At 45.0% G+C, this 20,241-nt stretch overlaps 1 protein-coding gene across 3 annotated transcripts; it reads right to left on the minus strand.

The window, feature by feature from the left end:
* Positions 1-335: 335 nt before the first annotated feature.
* On the minus strand, positions 336-19,515 carry LOC123623044 (aldo-keto reductase family 1 member C15-like). Of its 3 annotated transcripts, XM_045529710.1 has the most exons (11): positions 19,481-19,495; positions 18,880-19,019; positions 13,606-13,749; positions 11,310-11,477; positions 10,326-10,442; positions 9,261-9,338; positions 8,338-8,460; positions 5,272-5,381; positions 4,269-4,434; positions 2,365-2,447; positions 336-536 (listed from the first exon to the last, which is right to left on the minus strand). In XM_045529710.1, the coding sequence occupies exons 2-11, from the start codon at positions 18,910-18,912 to the stop codon at positions 494-496; spliced, it is 1,065 nt and encodes a 354-aa protein (XP_045385666.1). In that variant the 5' UTR covers positions 18,913-19,019; positions 19,481-19,495; the 3' UTR covers positions 336-493. The 3 variants fall into 3 exon arrangements, with proteins under 3 accessions (XP_045385666.1, XP_045385667.1, XP_045385668.1); XM_045529711.1 differs by lacking the exons at positions 18,880-19,019; positions 19,481-19,495 and adding an exon at positions 14,397-14,419; XM_045529712.1 differs by lacking the exons at positions 336-536; positions 2,365-2,447; positions 5,272-5,381 and having other exon boundaries at positions 4,320-4,434; positions 19,481-19,515.
* Positions 19,516-20,241: the final 726 nt, after the last annotated feature.

The following is a 20,241-nucleotide window of genomic DNA, read 5'->3' on the forward strand; positions in this document are numbered from 1 at the left end:
GAACTGCACCCAGTGAATATTACCACCATGTGAGCTCCTTTGTGTTGATCAGTTAGTACCCATTTGATGGTGAGTCCATTTGTCGCTTGTTTTTCCATTCTTATGATACCTCCCTTTGAAGGATAAGCTCAAGCTCTACCCAGGATAATATAAGAGGTGCTAGTTCACCATTGTTTTTTGTAGTTGAGTAGCATTCCATGGTGTACATACACCACATTTTATTAATCCAGTCATGCATTGATGGGCACTTGTTCTCTATCCTTTCTCTTTTATTTTCTAAGTTTTTTTTTGTAATTTATATTTATTATTTTAATAATCAGGAAAAACAAACCACCTCATTTTGAAATCTTTGTTATTTTATCAGTGAAAAAATGAAAAGAGAGCAACCTGAAACTACAGACACTGCTTCCTAATCTCCTCCGCCATCTACAGACATCCTCTTCACACATCCTAGAAGCAGGAACTTCTGGTAGTGATATTTGATAGCTCACGGTCAATATTCTTCCAAAAATGGGTAATACGGGTGATTAGCAATACTGAAAGAGAAGAAAGGAATTCATTTACTAACTCTTTCTGCATGCTGTCAAAGACAGGGCTTGTCTGAGGATTCAGTCAGGATGGGCTAACAACACCTGAATTAGAGCCACAGCCCTCTTGGTACACTGGCACTCCCATACCCCAGCTCCCTGTTCATGGGCAAACTCCACATACATGCCCAATTCCCACATTCCCATTCAGGTAAGTTCCAGAGTAACGTACAATTTGATTTAGATTGCAAATTCCAAGAGGGAAAAGAAGCATAGCTGAAGTTGAAGTCGATCCAGCCCCAGAGCACCCGCTGTCCTGAGATTGGGGGATGGTGGCAGTAAGGATGGTGTAGCTCTTTTCCACACGCTCATTCAACACTCAAGTGCTGGGCACCCTCAATGACACAGGGCCCCTCCTGTGAAGAACTTTTAATTACAGGGGATAAAAGAGGTATCTCTAGTAACCAGACCTACAGAATGTGACTACTGTTTTCTTAATTATTATTTATAAAAATGCTTGTTGTTCAGTGATTAGTATTATTCTTTGTTTTTCTTTTTATATTTTTTCTTTTATCTGTTTCAGAATTATCTTCTTCAATTTAATGTCATCAAAGAGTACCTTCCCAGCAGTTCCGTGTGCCACGAGCCATGTTACCCCCATGGGCCAGAGAGGTGAGTAAGACGAGGCACTTACGGTCTAATGAGGCAGATCACAGACTTACACCGAAGAGCCTTCGGGTATGGAAAACATACTTGCCACATTTTTCTCACTCAAAGTGTCTTTCTCAGAATCCTTGTATTGCTTTCCAGAAAGGAGAAGGACCTTTCAGATCTTTCTTGGGAGACCAAATTTTTACTCTCATAACTGAAATTTTATTTCTCCTTATGGGTGAAGTCCCCTCCAAACTCCTCTCTGCCTGATTACTCTTCTTTCTACTGAACCCAGAGACCTTGCAGTGGTGGAACCAGCGGAATCTCATGTCTGTGAATAAACCAGCGTCCCAGAGGTAGACTTCTGAGGGACTAAGGTGACGCTTCAGTAGCAGTCTTGACTTCTAGATCCAGAGAAATTCCAGAGGATCTTATCTTGGTAAACACCACTGGAGACACATAGCCACATCAAGTCACTGATACTCGAGGGCTGATTAATGTCATGATCCATTTACAGTGCAGCTTGGTGAGATCACACAGCTCAGGAAACAGGAGTTATGATGGGTAAAGAAAGCCCAGGAAGAGAGAAACTGGAAGAAATGGGTGGAGTGCCAGGGAGGGAAGCCACATGAAGGGGAAATGCTCCTGGATGCCAAGGGGAGGAGAGAAACAGGGCTCACTACCACTGCCCTGGGCCCGGGCACACTGACCCTCCTGGGCCCCTCCCCCACACAAATGTCAGACTCACGGCCCATGTAGCCTGGCATAGAGAGAAGGAGGGGCTAGGCTGGATTCATTACTACATATTCATTATTGCTTTACTAATTTTTTCCTCTGATTTTAACATAAATTAAAGACACAGCATTCTCACAGGCCCCTGAAAGCATCGTGGGAAGTAGGCAGGAAGGCTTCCAGTTTAAGGGGCAGTGGTCCTGGGTACAGGACCCCAGACAGAGGTACCGAGGGTACCAAGAACTGGACACTCAGGTGCAAACTTTGGCAGGTTCCCAGACTCACACTTCTCTAGGGCAGAGACTGAGCCCCGGAGGAAACCTCCGGTCTGGGAGCTACAGGGAAGCTCACATTTCACGACTACACCCAAAATCAGGCCTGACTTTCAATTTACAGAAGCTTTTTCCTCTGTGGACCTGCATGATACAGAAAACAGTGTGAAATAGTTACTTACAATTCAAATTTACTGTATCGGAAATTTCTGTTGAGGCTGTCGATCCCTTTCATGTCCTCTGGAGTCAATTCAAAGTCAAACACCTGCAAGGAACGAGAGACTCACATTGACCTGTGCCCAGAGAGGACGTCCCGGGGGGCAGGGACAGGAGGGCATCAAGGGACGCATGATCCTTGTCATCAGCCTCTGGTGTACGTGGCCTGAGCCGTCTTCTGGGTGAGCTCTGCCCTCTCCTCCCAGACCCTCCTGATCTGCTCCCCTTCACAAAAGAAAGACACACAACTCATCAATCGGTAATGCTGCCAAGAGAACTGCTGGGGACAAAAAAAAAAAAAAAAAAAAAATCATTTATTTCCAAACACGGGAATGATCTGGGCAAAATTCCCTGCTGCCTTGACTTGAACAAAGGTTGCCAGGTGTTTTCTTCCTCACAGCCCCTGGAACTTGACCCAGCCTTGGCCAGAGCAAGCCTTGGAACATGTGACAACCCCTCTCCAAGCTACCTGTTGGCCTCAGGGAAAAGCATTTCCTGACCAACTGCTTCTCCACACCACTTGCTCATCTTGGGCACCCCAGACAGTGCCTATTTCCAGCTGTGTTTACTCTTCGCTACAGAAGACCCTTTCTCATTGATCTTAGAGACACACAGATCTCGTGTTCAAAGAGTTTCCCCTTTGAATAAATCTCTTAAACTTAAGTTCAGATTTGTTTTCTTTCAACAAGACGTAGCCCCTGGTGGAGAGTCTTTTAATAGCAAAACAGAGAGAACTTTGTCAAAAAGTATTAATTTTATGTTTCCTGCAGGAGACAATTTCATCAAAAACCCAGGACCCTATCTAACTATCTATGATCTAGCTACCTATTTAATGTATTTTGCTCTCTCTACATAGCTAACTTTCCATTATGCATCCAACCATCAGTTTACCTGTTATTCTGTGGTTGTCATGGGGGCATGTATTAATACATTGAGTTAAATTAAAAAATAACATAAGAAAAAATATAAGATTTTTTTCTGTATGGATTAACAATGAAATTTAGATTTACCTACTCAATTTTTCCACAAATTAATAAACTTAATCTATAACTACATTTTGAAGCAAATACGTTATAAACAATAGGTTTCAAATATCACTTTTTAAAAAATATGAAACTTATGATGAATTTTCTAGCTGTCATCTTAATATGGGAAACAGCTAACATAGTCTTTTAAAATAATTTTAACTTTCAAAAGAAAGTAAGTTGAAGCCCACTGATTGATCTAAGGGGACAGAGTGTATATGGGGAAGGGTAGTAACTTTACTCATTGGCTAGTTAATTTGGTGAGTCTAAAAGCAGATAACCAGCGTCCTACCTGTCAAAGGCACAGAGAAAAGGTGGTCATCCATGACACAGAGGAGGTCACTCCCTTCAGGGTCTCACATTAGAGAGAGGATGCTGACATGTAAGCCAACCAATGGTAAGCTAATAAAGAAAAAACTCACTAATGGAGCCATGCCTAGTACCACAGTGGGCACAAAATGTGCCAGGGTCTCCCAGTTGTTTAGGAAAGCAGATAAATTTATTTGAGTTTGACCTTAAAATACAAATGAGGGTATGTTAGGTAGAGATGGTGAAAGAGAGGAACCAGGGTGCCTAAAGTACATTACCGTATACTGATAGAAGATTCCTAGGACTGATGAAAATAATGGAGTGGAAATTTGCCTAGTGACACAACTAGTAAGGGGCAAATCCAGGCCTAGAGGAGATAACCTGAGGACGCTGAGTCCAGAGCTCTCCCTGCCCTTCCATGCTGCCCCTCCTATAGCACACAGCGGGGAGCCATGGGAAGGAGTGAGGCGTGGTGCATGTTCCCCTGCAGGAGAGACCACTCAGTACAGCTTCCCTGGCTCACCCTGGACCTGTACCTGGAAGTTCTCTTTGATTCTCTTCTCATTGAAGCTCTTGGCCAGGACCACTATGCCCCGCTGCAGCAGGTAGCGCAGGGCCACCTGGCCTGGGCTTCGATGGTGGTTCTTGGCAATGGCTTTCAAGACTGGCTCCTCCAACAGATGTGGGCTGTTACTGTCCACCCTGGGAAAAAAAAAAAAAAAAAGGGAAAGAAAACACAACAATACAGAATGTGAAGAATTTAGGGTGGTAAATTGAGAGCGTGCTTCCCTTTTTCCCCAAATTCCCCAGAGAATTAAGAGTAGATATGATATAGTATGACTACAAAGAGTCCAATAAATACTCATAGAGATTCTCCCATAACTGCAGGAATCTGGAAACAACTAAATTGTCCATCAGCACATGAATGGATAAAAACATGTGGTATGTCTGTCCATAGGAGGGAACGTTACCCAGCAATAAAAGGGAAAGACCTACCAATAGTGGCAACTATTAAAGCATGGACAGGCAGATGAAAAAGTAGCCAGACACAAAGGAACAGATATGATGTCTTTCACATCAAGTACTGGGACAGACAGAACTCATCTCAAATGAAGAACAGAAAAGTAGTTCCCTAGAGGGACAGAGGCATTGTCTCAGAAGGAACACAAAAGAACGTTTTGGGAGACAGAATGTTTCTGTATCATGTTAGGGTTACACAGCATATCATTTTGTCAAACCTGTAAAGCTAAGATATATGTATCATACTTGATATAAATTTTCTGAAAGTCACCTGAAATAATTGAATTTGAGAAGGGTTGGGAGCTGCTTAATATACAGATGAACCCAGAGGGACAGAATGTTGGTGACATTGAAGCTCAAGGACAGTACATGGGAACTCACTATTCCATTGTGTTTACTTTTTGGCATTTGAACTTTCTTATAATAAAGTGTTAAAACTTTGCTTTAAAAAGAGTGTTTCATCCTCAATAGAGGACGAAATAGGTTGCTAACATAGGTTAACTCTGATATTCTCATTACCACTTTGGGTTTCTGTGGGATCCCAGAGCACTGTAGGCAACTAGCACAATGTCCTTGGACTTGCAGAACTCTAGGAGTTTGCTCTGATTGAGATAAACGTGACATTCCACCTGTAATTTTCCAAGAAGAAAAGGTGTCGGAATACATGAGCCAGTAACCACATGTCAATTTACAAAATGGTTTGGAGGAATATCAGTTATCACATTGAATTATCATAGGTACTGTATTTTTCACATTGGTCAATTTTCTCATCACCTTCTGAAATATTAATACCTTTAAATACTATCAGTTGTGAAGTGATATAAGAGTTTTCTTCTTATTATTTTTCTATTAGAATTGTAAACTGATTGTAATCCTTTCTGCTAAAATTGTAGCCACCAAATGCCATTTGTTACCCTATGAAAAAAGATTCCTCAGAGAAATAGCTGATTCCAGTTCTGAGTGGAGAAGTTACAAGCTGAACCTACAAGAATTTTCACTCAAGAAAGCAAAGAAGATGAGAAAGACAATGAGGCCTGCCAAAGCCCAGGAGCTCACTTGAAGAGGCTCCATATGGTCAACTTTGTGTCATTTGAGCATCAACAAGATTAGTAACCATAATGGATGATAACATGGCATATTTGTGAAAATTCATGAATTCACATGGCATTGATCACATGGGATCAAGTCTTTAGCTCTAACCTTGAATTTTCAGGATGTACAAGAGCATCAAGGCAAACCATACTGTAGGGATCAATTAGCAAAACCCACTGTGTGGGAATCTTTATGGGACAGATGGCTTAATTTCTTTCATAAATAAGCTGAAGAAGAGAATGAGGGAGAGGGAGAGCTAGAGTGATGGAGGAAGAGGAGAAGAGAAGGGAGAGGGGGAGGAGAGAAGAGACAGAGGAAGAAAGTGAATCTATTGATTACAAGAGAGATTTAAGAGACATTTCACCCACTTGCAATGTATGGACCTTATTTCTGTGCCCATTGAAATGAATCAACTATAAAAATGTGACATAATCATATTTTAACACTTGTGATGTTTAATGATATCAAGAAATCACTGGTAAAATTTTAGGTGGTATAATGGAATCCTGGCATTGTGTGTTTAAAGATCCATACATTTAAAAACATTTGCTGAAATATAACAGGACAAATGACAGAATGCCTGGTTCAAGAGAGTCCAGAGTTAGGAGCACACACTGTTCAGTGTCCTGCCAGGCAGTGCCCCATTGTGACAGGTTTGGATGTGAGATCATCATTGCCTAAGAATGGCCATGGGTACGTGAGAAGAGAAGGACTTTAGAGTATTCTCTGTACCTTTTTAGATTTTGAAATTTTTACAATTGTAAAATATTTTAAACGTTATAAAGTAAATATTTTCATGTAAATTAGGAAAAACACTACACAGTCTCCTAGAATCCCACTAGAACCAGACCCAACTGTAATCACTTTGCTATGCTTAATTTTAGTCATTATTTTGTTTTTAAGATTTAATATTACATAATTTGAAATATGGCAAATATAGTGAGTAGTTTTGATTAACATTATTCCTCATAAGAACCTCGATTTTGTCTAATTATTCCTCCCTTCCTCCATACTCAGCCTCTGTGCCCCCGGAGAGGCCCACCCATGAATTGGTGACGTGGTCTTGCTTTCTCTAGCTCTGATTGGTTTAGGAAAGGCACAAACCAAGGACACATGAGGAAAAATGTGCTAGACAAGTGCAAAAATTCTTCCTCCACCCTTAGAAACAGCCCCAGAAAACAGTCCCTTCTGCTGAACATAAACTGGGAGACGCGGAGCCCAGCTGCCCATGGGGACCCGTCCTGCAACAGCTACGAGGGAGCAGCACAGACAAAACACCTTCCTTTCGAGAAAGTCTCTCCCAGCTTCTAGAGCAGCCAAACCCCAAACCTTCTGTACATGAATCGACTTCTTCAAATTTCAAGCCAGTTTGAATTTGGTTTTCTCTTTCTCACAGTTTGAAAGCATCCTAGCTGACAGAGTAGCAGGTAATTGTCCTGTATGCTGTGCATGTAGTATGATCGCATAAGCTTTTCCTTTTTGCTGTTAGTCTTCATAATATTCCAGCACAGAGCTCTGTGAAGCCATCATAAATGTAATCACATCCTATTGTCAGGCAGGTAAAATTCTAATGATTTTGGAATAGAAATTAAATTGTACTTAAAGTAGTCTGGTTATTTTTGTACATACTTTGATTTTCTACAAAGAGATCCCTAGCAATAAATAGGACATAGGTTATTAATATTTGAATAGTTTTGTATAATTAACAAAATGTTCTTCAAAAGGCATTAACCTTTAAAATGCCATAAGCAATATTTGGTATTTGGCAGGGTTGGGAGTTTCTTTAAAACTTACTTGCTTTAGTTATGACTGATCCACTTCCTCCGTCCCCACCCCTCCCCTCCTCTGGCTTTAGCTCTCACCTCTTTGGAACTGCCCTTCTTGGTTTCCCATAAACTCCAGGCCACTAAGTGCAATGACTGTTTCCACCCCTGTTGGAGATGCAGCCTCCTCAGCAGGACCCGCCACGTCTGACAGAAACTCTTTCACCTTCTTTCTTTGGCTTCCTGACTCTGCACTCTCCTCACCTTTTCTCAACCTGTCTGGAGACTCCTGTTCAGCGTCCTGCCAGCCAGTGCCTCTTTGCCTGACCGTAACATGTGGACTTCCCTGCCCTCTTCTGTTTCATGCTATGAACGGTCCCTGGGAGAGTTAATCCATTTCTGTGACTTTAATTACCATCTGTGAACCAACACCCCCAAACATCTGCATCTCCAGTCTGGACCATCTCCTGGGCTCCAGACCAGTGCTGCCATCTGCCAGCCCAGTGTCTGAACCTGGCTGTCTCACAGCAACCTCCAACCCACCTCCGGGTGATTGAAATCATGCTCTTCCCACTACACTCAGCCTGCTCCTTCCCTGGAATTTCCTATTTCAGGAAAAGGAACCATCATTGCACAGTCGCCTTCAAGTCAGGAAGTTGGAAACATAGCTAAGGAGGAAGTGTGTGCAGAGCAGAAGGTGAGAGGAGGCCCTGGTGGGCTAAGGGCGCACCTGGTTGCAGGTGGGCTTGTACTTGAGCCCTGGTTTGTTCAGGATCATCTCCAGCTGCTTGTGATTGAAATTGGACACTCCGATGGACTTGGCTAAACCCAAGTCTTTACACTTCTCCAGGGCCTGGGAGGAAGGAAAGGAGTGGTAGAACTTTAATGGAGTTTGCTCTTTTCATTGGTTGTTGCACTTTTTAACAACTGGAAATCTGGTTTATCACATAGAACATTAGGCAGAATCCACCGCATTTATCACTGGAACATGTATGTCATACTGCACTTCCTTGCTGTGCATACATATTTGCCTCCTTGGTTCTATTTCATGCACACACAGGAGGACAAATGGACGTGAAGATGCTTTTAAATTCCCCTACTTCAGTGCTACCTATTTTGCTGTCAGGCAGGCAACAGTGCTTTAATCACACATGGCCAAGGGCAAAGGAAACCCTCAGATTTTGCTAGTAGAGGGTTTGTTACTTCCTCTCTTCTAGAATAAACTAAAATGAAAATAAAAATAAAAAACCTATGGAGTGGGCTCTGTCAGGGCAGCTCACTCTCCTTTGTGTACAGTCCTCTCTTTGGCTAAGTCAGGCTGTAGGTTTCCCCGACCTCTGTGGTGTGTTTATCTGTCCTGAGATAAAGTGCATAAAACTGCTTTTGTGCTTTCTTTCTTCTGATCCTTTTATAGGGCTCACATCCTCAACCTGATCTCGGGGGTAAATATTAATAGATGTTGACATTAAAAATAGAGCTTAGTGGTCATCCCGTCACCTCCCTCACTTTGCAGTTGAGAACACAAGGTGCAGAGAAGTTCCAGGACAGGTCTGAGGTCAGGCAAGGGCTGGAGGAAAACCCCCTCTCCTCTGGCTCCCTCCAGGCATTCCTCCTTCACTACACCATGCCTGCTGGGTCTGTAGCAGCACCTACCTCCCATGTGTCACGAATGTCCACAGTGTCTAATATGAGTTTCCCACTTGCATCCTCTGGCAGCAATTCCTCCCCAGGCTGGATAAAGAGAGAACAGAGAATAAAGAAGAACATTTTCTCTAAGAATCACCTTTGTGAGACCTAAAGAACTTGGCCACACAACCTTCAGGAGGCTGTGATTATTAATCAGAGTGTGCACATGTGTGGACATCAGTGTGTGCATGTGTGGGTCAGCGTTTACACGTGTGTGTGCATTGGTGTGTGTGAGTGCTTGCCAGGGTGCATGTGGGTGAGGAAGAGAAGACATGGGGGAAAAGGAAGATCAGAATCTTCTCAGAGACTGCAGCAAAAGACTCCCCCCAACGACCTCCACCCTCCTACCCCACACAGCCCTCAACTTCAAGAAGAATGAAGTCTCCCCTACAGTTGGAACTTAGTCCATTTCCAAGGACAGGCTGGTTTGGAGGATAGGACTTACCATAACTATTAACCAATGTGTTTAGCTCCAGTTAATGATAAACCAACTCTGAGACAGTGAGGACATTTGCCCTGCTCAGCAAACATCCACTGTGAGGGGAGGTCAGGTCAGAGGAGCCCAAAGGGGCCCCGTTGTGCAGTATGTGCCAGCCCAGGTAGCTCTGTCCTCTCTAGGCTGAGACGTACACCCGGGAGAGACCTTTCCCCTAGCGAGGTGGGGATTTCCCATGAATCTCTGCAGGCTGTAGTAACTCAACACTCCTGAGGACCCTGACCGCCAAGGGCCCCAGACAGGAGCACCTTCAGTCAGACCTCTAGGGCAATGCCTTCAACTCTCCAAGGTAGGGGCAGTGAGATCATTGAACCTCAATTCCTCTGAAGGCTGGAGAATAAGATAAAAAACAGACCTGAGGGTGGAGTTACTCAACTGCCAAAGAGACTCATAAATCATTTAGCAGTTCTGTGCACCTAACCGAAATCTCCCTGTCTCAGTAAGAACCCGGTAAACCAGGCTGGAATGAGATAATTGAAGGTGCTGGTAACAGTGAGGGCAAGCCATGGATGTTACAAGCAAAATGATAAGCTGACCTTCAGAGCACATGGCATATGAATAAGGAAGAGATCCACATAGTCCAGTTGCAGTTTCTTCAGAGATCTTTCCAGCGCTGGTTGAACCAATTCTGGTCGAAAGAAAGTAGCCCAAAGCTGCAGTGAACAAAAGAAATGAAAATCGCTTAAGATTTCACATATTTGGGGACTAAAATTAAACATCACACTCAAAAATTGAGAAGTGAGTAACAAACCACTGTGGTGGTCTGAAACTGAGAAGAGCTGAACTACATTTATGCTACTCAGGATAAATCAGGTCCTAGATGGAACACTGGGATCCACCTGAGCCAGTGCAATGTGAAATCATGAAGAAAACTTAGATGGAGCAGGAAGAGCAACCCCAAGTGTCAAGGGTTAGAGGAGTCAGGCCCTGAGAGGAGTCACGATATAGCAGGACAGGGGCATGGGATCTCCTGTCTGTGTAATAAATTCCTAAAACAATTCTACTATAGATCACATCCCACAAACAAGTTGTCATCCATGTAAGCCTACATAGAATTCACATGTGGAGACCTAAGCCCTCTTTGCATCGGAAGCCTGGTTTTCTACCTAGGAAAACTACAGGAAGTTTGGGAAACTCAATGCTGAATTGAGAAGGAATGTATTTGCTAGCCTGGGTCCTTTTTGTGTGTGATGCCTCTGTCCCACTGGATATATCCCTAGAGAATCTGCTGAGGAGTCAAGGGAGTAGACACGCAGTGGCTTGGTCAATCCACACAGCAGTTCCAGAGGGTGTCATTATTCTCATTTTATACAAAGAATGTCTTATGTTTAGAAAAATGGAAGAATTGTTTTTCTCCTTTAACACATTTCAGAGCAAAGCAACCCTTTTCTGTGTTTCAACAATGTGCCGCTACAATATTAGGAAGGAAATAAATTATTCAAACAGAGATCCTGCTTGCTAAAAAATACCATATCTGAACATAGAGTGGGCTCTGGTCACTCCCTTCACAGAACACTCACCTTGGTGGTGTAGAATATGTCCTCTCTCTTCACGGTACCATCTGCAATCTTCTCTCGAATGGCCTCTCCGACCTCATTCTCATTTTGATACAGGTATGCTGCATCAATGTGTCGGTAACCTACCTCAATGGCCACTTTGGTCGCCTTGCCAGCCTCGCTCTTAGGAATCTATAAAAGGGAAGTAAGAAGAGTGAAGTAATGTGCTTCCTCAGTAGCATTTCCACCAAGCGGTTTCTGTGGGCTCCTGGCTCCTTGCTCGATGGTACTGGTTTCAGTGATAAGACCTGTGCTCTGGGGATGTCGACTAAATACTAGTACAACTTCAAATCCGAAATGAATTAGTGAAATGGGCTATACTCCGGAGCCTGGGAAATCAAGTTCCATTCAATATAAATCAATTGTATGGGAATAGCTAACAGAAAAACTTCTTTCCATACTGGGAGAGATATTCTAAGGCATTCAGTAGGAAGGACAGGTCTATGCACGCGCATGCACACACACACACACACACACACACACACAGACAGACACACACACACACCCCACAGCATCAGTTTTTGGCTAAGGATTGGACATGAGTCCATAACATCCATCCTTTCCAGACTGCACCCAACTGGGCCCTTCAAGTCATTCATGATTCCTTTTTATTCTTCATAGCCAGGTACTCTCATTCAGCATTTATGCAACATTTTCAATTGCCTCCTGTGTGCCTGACATCTCAGCCTCTAAATTGTCTACAACCGGGGGCTGGTTTCCCATTAGGCGGTTATGTGAGGCCGTCCCTTGGTCAGAATCAGAACTTCTGCACAAGGTCCTAGAGGAGAACGCTGGAGCCAGACCCAGAAAAGACACACTGAGAGCAGCCAGACACAGAGCAGAAGCCCAGAGAGCCAACTGCCACTCATCAGCACAGCTGGTTCCCCCAGGACATAGACCTCGCCTCACCAAGCTGGCATTGCCTGTGGACAGTCATGATGATGACATATCCACGGCCTGCCTCAAACTTGTAATGGTGGACGATCTAATGACCAGATCTGAGATACTGCATTTCCATGCTTCCAGAAAACAGACGTGGTGAGACAAAGGACGGCACGGTGCACACACACTGGGACGTGGTTCCCTTTCCTGCAGGGCCACAGTGTAACTCGCTGCTGGTGTGTAAGGGAGTCACATTTACCAGGAAAACACAGAGTAGAGTCTTAAAGAGGCTTCTATTTCACTTTGGACCTTTTGTATCATCTGAACTGCAAGTCCATGTGTGTATAAATTTTATTTCTTGTAAGGGGGGGGGTCAAGGCAAATGGGAAACTTGGTCTATTCTCTAGAAGTTTTCTGTCTTAACAACAATCATAGAAGTTGCATATACCGTATGTAACACATCTCTTACGCTTAAGCCATCATAGTGTATAAAACGAGTGGTTACGCCACTGAAAACAAACTGGCCTTGTCTGATGGCTGTTATCTACTGACGTTTCATGCCAGAGTTCTACCGAGATTGAACACACTGTTCTCTGTCATAGGAGGACAATCCTGTGAAAGCAACCCCAAATGCTCCCCCACCTCACCGTGACCAGAGTGTGACCCTTTAAGTTCCCTGCAGCGACATATGTGGATGCAGAATAATGTATTTAGTGAAAAGCACAATCTGGCACTATTGTGAATTTATGGCCCCTATGACTTCCTCTTTAAACACTTAACGGTGGACATCACAGAAGGCTCTTACGTGCTAAAAGGTTTGCATGTTTGAAGTTCTCTGGCAAATCCTTCAGCCCCAACAGACTCACAGGAAAGCTGCTACCACGTAACCACATCAACTCCCCTCCTGCCCCTTTGCCCTTCGAGTTTCTGACCAAGAGTACAGCAGCAATGGTCAGGGTGACAGAGGAGCACAGATACAGCAGCGTGAGTTTAGGACTATACAATGCAGGAAACAATAATGGAATAGTTACTTAGGAGAGCTGTTGAGGAATTAAATAAGGTAATTCATGGGAAATACGTAACATACATGGGAAGCATTGGATATATATTACGTAACATTAATAAGAATAATAATAAGGATCCTCCACCCATGAATTTCTTAACCCCTGACTCTGACATGCCAGAGTCATGAACTTGCCATCCCACCGAGTGCAAAAAGTTCTCTGTGACCTGCAGGGAGGCAAGGTAGAGGCGGGGAACGGAAGCTGTGATGAGTCCTTCCAAGCACCCACTGTCTATTTGGTGCAGGGCTCCTGCCTGAGGACAGCTCTTCAGGGCAATGGCCACAGGAGCCTTCAGCCCCCTGGGGTGCACTTACCGCATCAGGAGCGTAAGTGCCTAATCCAAGCACTGGGATGAAGTGTCCATCATTCAGCTTCACGGAGTGACTGCGGTTCCGATCCATCGTCGTCCACAGCCCCGCCGCTCTGACTCTCTTTCCTTCCCTGTCCTCACTGAGAACCTAGGAGGAGACAAAGCTCCAGCTCTCTTTATTTCCACCAACTGCAAGGTGGGCGGGGCTAAGATTCCAGCTGCCAAAGATTCAAAAATGAAACTGGAATGAGTCCATTGAATTTCCTCTGATTCGTCCATGTCTCTGCAGGTACAGCTGAGAGGAAAATCATACGGAAACATTTGTATGCTAGAGGAGTTTGAAGTTTCTCTTCAGCAGTGCTCACATTTGACTCCTAAGTTGAAAAATTAACAATGCCAATTTGTCCTTCATAATGACACCAGACTTACTTTACAAGAAGAAAATTATATGAGACTGGTCATTTGTAAACATTAATTCTGCTAGAGGACCTGAGTTAAGTTCCTCACCTTCTCTTTTCTCAGAAATCTCATCAAAAAATACCTTAGTGAGAATCTGTTGAAGAAAGCTAGATGCCTGGTCCCAAGCACAGGTACAACCAAATGCCCTAGAACAGCCACCCCTACCGCCATTGCATGTTCCCTGCATCAAGGCCCCTTCCGTCCTCCCATCTCTCTGTCCTGTTTCCTTGAATCTCTTTGGCTAGAAAAATGTGTCTGCGATCAGGGATAATTTTCTGTCTTCCTGCCTTTGTTTCAGCTGTTGTGTCTTTTTGGAAGAGCCTGCTCCCCTCTCACCGGTTTCCAGTGGCTCATGACCTCTTCCTTGTCCTAAGTGCAGGAGCTCTGGCCTTACATCTTTGGCTGTCCCCTGACCTCCTTGTATGAGGCTGACCCTCTTTCCTGTGTGCCCTTGCTTCATTACTGCTCCTGCTCCACTGTTTGAAAGCCACATTGCTGAAATTACACTCTCAACTAACAAGGAACTTCGGCCAGATAAAAGCTTAGGTGTTCTGTTTACTGTTTCTACTGTGCCATGCTCCCCCAACCCGTGTGTGTGCACTGGGCACACTAGAGCCAACCACGGAACACAACATTGTAATTTATGTAGTTTTCAATCTATCCCTCTGGCTTCAAGGTCATAATGCTGCCTGATTCTATTACTTTATTATTCCATTTGGTTGGATTTAGCCCAACAATGTGTCAGTGATAAATTTCATGCATATACACATTATATTCTGTATATACATATATATATTCACATTATATTCATATACACATTATATTGGTAGAACTGTTGAATTGAACAGATATGGGGTTAATTTCCATGTCAAATCACAGTAGCATTTACTCCTAATGGGCATTAATAGTACTCTCGCAATATTCATCGCTGTCTTGCACTAAAAGCTTTCCTGAAGTGGACAGACCCCATTTCTCCCTTTCTTGCCTGAGTCAGCAGTCCAGGGACTTGGTCAGTGGCAGACAGTGGGCAGGGCGTCTTCACTACAGCCAGCCAGGACTTCATGCTCCCTGCTTCTCTGCTCATAAAACTTGCACTGAACATTACCCTAAAAGATTGCCGGAGATGAATATTCATGCCTCCTAGCATAAACTTTTCAGAATCCATCTTTCATTTGAATTTAAGATGTTTTCCCCTGGCTTCCTGGCACCTCTCCTATTTCCTAAGCTTTCTCAAAGGCCACCAATGGGAAGGGATGCTCCCAAGGAGCTCACAGCTCAACAGACCAGGAGTGGCCAGGTGGCCAGTTGGCCCCATGTCCCTGCCTCCTGGTACTCAAGCCCTGTGTGATACCCTCTCCTTGAGAGTGGCGGGGACTTGCGTTTTGTTCTAAGCAATGCAACACTGTAGGGTAAAGACATACCATTCCCACCATTGGCTAATAGAAGATTGTGACATCCACCTTGCCAGCAAATGCTGTCTGTCATCTTCTCAGCTTTCCAACTTTGATAAAAGCAAGTGGCCTTGTTGAAGGGTCGGTCCCTCATGGGAAAAAACTGAACGTGGGCTCTGGCCACTAGCCAGCTAGAAACTGAGTTCTTCATGCCCACAGCTCACAGAGAACCAAATTCTACCAATCTCCACATGAACTTGGAAGCAGGTCATGGCCCAGTTGAGTCTTCACAGGACACCCTGCCTCTGGCTCACGCCTCGATTGCAGCCCGTGGAAGTCTGAGCAGAGGTGCTAGCTGTGCTCTGTCAGGCTGCAAAACAATTGACTAAAAACCTACCTGGCTGAAATGAATAGAAGGAGAGACAGGTCAAAGGGCAACTGCAATACAGCATGATAGCCAGGAGGGCAGAAGGACAAATATACTCCTAGAAGACGTGGTGGAAGGTGTGTCCGAAAAGCTTTTACAGTGGTGTCTGAATACATTATTTAACAATTGTATGAAAGTGTATTTCATTGAACAGTGAATATTTATTGAGTAGCTATAATGTACAAGACACTGTGACAGGCACTGTGAACAAATACACAAACATCTCTATCCTCATGGAGCTTACTTTCCAGGAAAGGGAAATTTAAAATAAATAATAAATATCCAGAATGAAGACCATGTCCTTTGTTAGGGAGCACTGTGGAGGGAAAGGAACACAGGGAAAGAATAGAGGATGGAAGGAGTGGAGGACTCATGAAATTACAGTGTCATCAGGGAAGCCCCCTTGAGACAGAGACACTGTGAAGCGACCTGCAGGGAGGAGGGAGTGAGCCTTGCCAACACCTGAGAGAAGAGGGTCCCAGCAGAGGGATCCTTCAGGGCAAACGCCCTGTAGCAGGAGCAGCTGGGCACGTTCTGGGAACAGCAGGATCAGGGAAGGGGTCAGACAGGACCCTCAGTGCAGAGCCCTGAGGCTGCTCAAGGACGTTGGCTTTTGCTCTGGACTAGATGGGGAGATGTTGGAGGACTGTGCCTTGCTGTGAAGGGAAGACACTGCAGGTGGGCCAGGGCAGGAGGCGGCACACTACATAGGGGCTACTTCAATAATCCAGGCAGGGGATGGCTTTTGGGATCAGAAAGGCTGTAGAGCAGGATATGAGATGACACTGGATTCTGGATCCCTGTTGAGAGTGAGCATGGCAGGGCTCTTTCAGGGATATCATGTGAGAAAGCAGAGAATTGATAAAGGCAAGAATGACTCCCAACTGTCGGTCTTTGTGACTGGTAGAAAGGAGCTGTATTATTGAGACAATTTAAGGTGTAGCAGGATGGCAGGGGCATTAAGGAAGGTTTGTCTGGGACATATTGAGCTGGAGATGCCCATTGGACCCTCACGTGGAGAAGCTGAGTAGACTATTGAATATTCCAGTCTGGATTTTGGGGGAAAGGGTTGAACTGGAGTTATTGATTTGGGCTTTTTCATCCTACTGATGGTGTTTAAAGCCATGAGAATGTCTAACATCATCAGGAATTCTCAATCCATGAAGATAAAAAAGAGTTTAAGAGCTATGAGTAGGGGTACCCCAGTGCTTAGATGTGAGGACAATGAGGAGAATCCAGTAAAGGGGTCAGAGACAGAGAAGGAAGAGGAAAACCAGGAGACTAACATCATGGAAGCCAAGTGAAGAAAGTGATTTTAGAAGGATAAAGTGTCAATAGTGACAGATGCTGCTGGCAGATTAGGCAAGTCAAGAATGGAGAATTAATTATCCATCTTATCAACATGGAAGTCACTGGGCACCTTATTAAGACCACGACAAGGAGGAAGGAACCCCAGTGGAATGCATTTAAGCGACAGTAGGAATTGGAGGCAATGAATATGGACAAATCTTTCAAAGAATTAAACTGGGAATATGTAGAGAAGTGGGGCAGCATCTGCAGAGTGTTTTTGAGATGGAAAGGTCTTACATTTTTATAGGGAAGATAAAGGAAATGAGAGGCCACCGCACATGACATGCAATATTTATGAGGATACTGAAAACACTGGGAATGGAGGTGGAATTAGTACTACAAAATGTACCACAAACAGGTGTTAAAATCTACAGGAAGTGATGCAGGGTGCATAACAGCCAAGTCTGACAAGCAGAGGCAGTTTTTAGCAGGTGTCTAGGGGGAGCAGAGAGGGAGATTGGCTAGAAGAGGCATGGAGGAGAACGGACGCCTGCCCTAACTCCATGCTCCCTGGGGAGATGGTGGGAGAGAACCAACACCTCCCCTTAGGACACTGCAGGAGAAGCAGGGTACTCAAGGCAAAGTGGAAGACTGGATTGTAGAACAAGGGCAAAGGGGTGGTATTGGCCAGGAGTGTTAACAGCAAGTGAGGATTTTGAATTCTGTGATGATGAGTCACAGCTTCAGAGGGAACATCAGCAAGGCTGCGGATTTGAGGGATGTGCGGGAAACACCTAGAAAGGTGCAGGTGCAGAGTTTAGGGACACAGACGTGGGGGATCCGGATGGTCTGGGAGTCCTGGGCTCTTTCTGTGACTGACATGTACAGTCATGTAGAGGGGGACATTAGCCCTGGAGAGTGGTGCATAAAGGCCCCCTGAACTTGTGAGCCTTGAGGTGGGGCTGTGGAGGGCTCGGGGGCTCTGCAAGAGCAGGCAGAGCTCAGAGACCTGTTCTTGACTCCTGACCAGGGAGAAGTGGTGGCCAAGGAGCAGGAGACTGACCCTGGACCGTGCCACTCCCTCTTCTCAAGGCAGACATGTCTGGAGAATTGATAGAGGGGAGATTTTCTTCTCTTACAATGAGGTGCAATGTTCCTTCTAACTGAAAAGAAACTGTCATGCAAAGTAGGGGTGGGTGGATGCCTATGTAGCTTCTCTTTCTCTCCTGCCAGTTGAGGATATTAGAAGGAGAATCTGACAGAAGCAAGGAAGCTGGAGCAGAAACTCTGTGTTCTTCCCTCGGAGGTGAAGGCTCCTGGTGAGGGATCAAATGCAAGAAAGGAGTGAAGGCAAAGGCCACTGCCTGGGAGAGATGCCAAGGGTGAGGCTGTGTAGAAAAGCCTCAGGGGACACAGGACAGGAGGAGGAGCAGGTCTCTCTCTGAATCTGCACGAGGATGGAGTCAGAGTCGGGATCAGAGAACAATGAACAGAATTAGACACGAGTGAGAGCTTGATGAAATTTGTGAGATATTGTTGGGTGGAGACAAGGTTCAAAGGTGTCCTGAGAGAAACAGGATTATCTAGAGTAAACAGAACTATTTTGTGCAAACATGTATTATGCAACCGCAATACATGTTTCTTATACGCACTCTGTTTCCCAGGGACTCTCCCTATATGGTGCTTCTTATGGAGGAATGATTCCACTCACATGCAGGGACGTGTTCCAGCAGTGCCAGCACATTGGCCATATTGACTGGGGCCACTGCAGCCCAGGCGTCCATCAGAAGGGGTCTGTTTGCTGGAGGAGGCTCTTCATGTCAGGTTTCAATGACGTAGCTCACCTCATCCCTGGGAGAGAATGAGACACAGATGGAACCTTCCTAAACCTCCCTGCAGAGGCTCATAATTCACATTCAACTGTAGACCCTGAGAAGGTGAACAGTCAAGAAAAACAAAGTAGTTATTATACAAGTAAATACACTTACACAAGGAAAGTTTTTCTCAACACAACTCCTAACGTGCTGAGACACACACTCACACACAGTTTCCCATCCACTCCCCTGACCAGTGGCCCCTACTCACCCTCGGACTGTGCCCAGCAGATGCTGCCCAGCGGATGCTACCGGGGTGGAGGGGAAGGAGGAGGGAAGACGAGAGCCTTGGCTGCAGTGGCCTCAGGTATCTCAGTAGGGGTCTGTGGCCATGCACTGTTGCTTCATTGGCGTTTGCAGGGCAACGTTTGCTACTTGTAGGACGGTTACTTATACTTTCCTTTCCCTTTCCCTTCTTGGCATGCCAAATGCACATACCCTTGTAGGTGCAAAGGGAATTCTCTTCCCTCCCAATGCTGAAGGTTTGATAATTCGTGTCTATAAAACAAAATGACAGTAAACAGGTTAACAAAACAAAAAGGCACATGATTTCCATGGACACGGCCAGGAGAGTCCACAATATGCGACTCCAGGGAGGGCCAGGTAGATGAGGGAAGATTTTATGCCATCCTGAGGCTGCTGGAGGAACAGGGCCTTGGGGTTTCCTGGGAGGAGGTGGAGGCTCAGGCTATGGGAGACTGAGGGAGGCGGCAGGGGAAGCCCAGGCCATCTGGTTATGCAGATGTACACCTCTCAGGTAATCTTGGAGCCGCCCGCAAGGCACAGAAGGTGGTGGTGGTAACAGATTGTCTGTCAGAGATTTTAGTCTGCTTTTCCTGAGAGTTCCTCTTTCCCTGATGCAACAGGGCAGATAAGAGGGCCTTGGAGAAAGTGTGTCTGTGTCAGCCGATTTCCTCTATAGATGCAAGCCTCCCCTACCTAGGACAGGTTTGCAGAGTTGTTCCCGTGTTTGCATCCCCTATGAATAGCCATCTGAAAACATGCCAAAGAAGTCTATTTTGTGGATGGCGTGTTTTGATTTCCTTCACCCTGTACGGTAACCCTTAAAAGCATGAGTGTGCCACGAGATCCTCAGACCTGCCATCAGAGTGCTGTGTTCACTGTGAGTCAGCAATATTTGACAGAGAGGAGGATGGAATTAATGCCACTGACACATTTTCAGATGGTCTCACTTGGTG

This window comes from Lemur catta, chromosome 18 (genome assembly GCF_020740605.2).
Source record: "Lemur catta isolate mLemCat1 chromosome 18, mLemCat1.pri, whole genome shotgun sequence".
NCBI classification, from domain to species: Eukaryota; Metazoa; Chordata; class Mammalia; order Primates; family Lemuridae; genus Lemur; species Lemur catta.

Coding starts and splice junctions, on each gene's coding strand:
- LOC123623044 (XM_045529710.1), bottom strand. CDS start 18,912: ATGTGCTGGCACTGCTGGAACACGTCCCTGCAT. Junction 11,478..13,605: donor GCACTTACGCTCCTGATGCG/GTAAGTGCACCC, acceptor TCCCTTTTATAG/ATTCCTAAGAGCGAGGCTGG. Junction 8,461..9,260: donor ACATTCGTGACACATGGGAG/GTAGGTGCTGCT, acceptor CCTTCCTCCCAG/GCCCTGGAGAAGTGTAAAGA.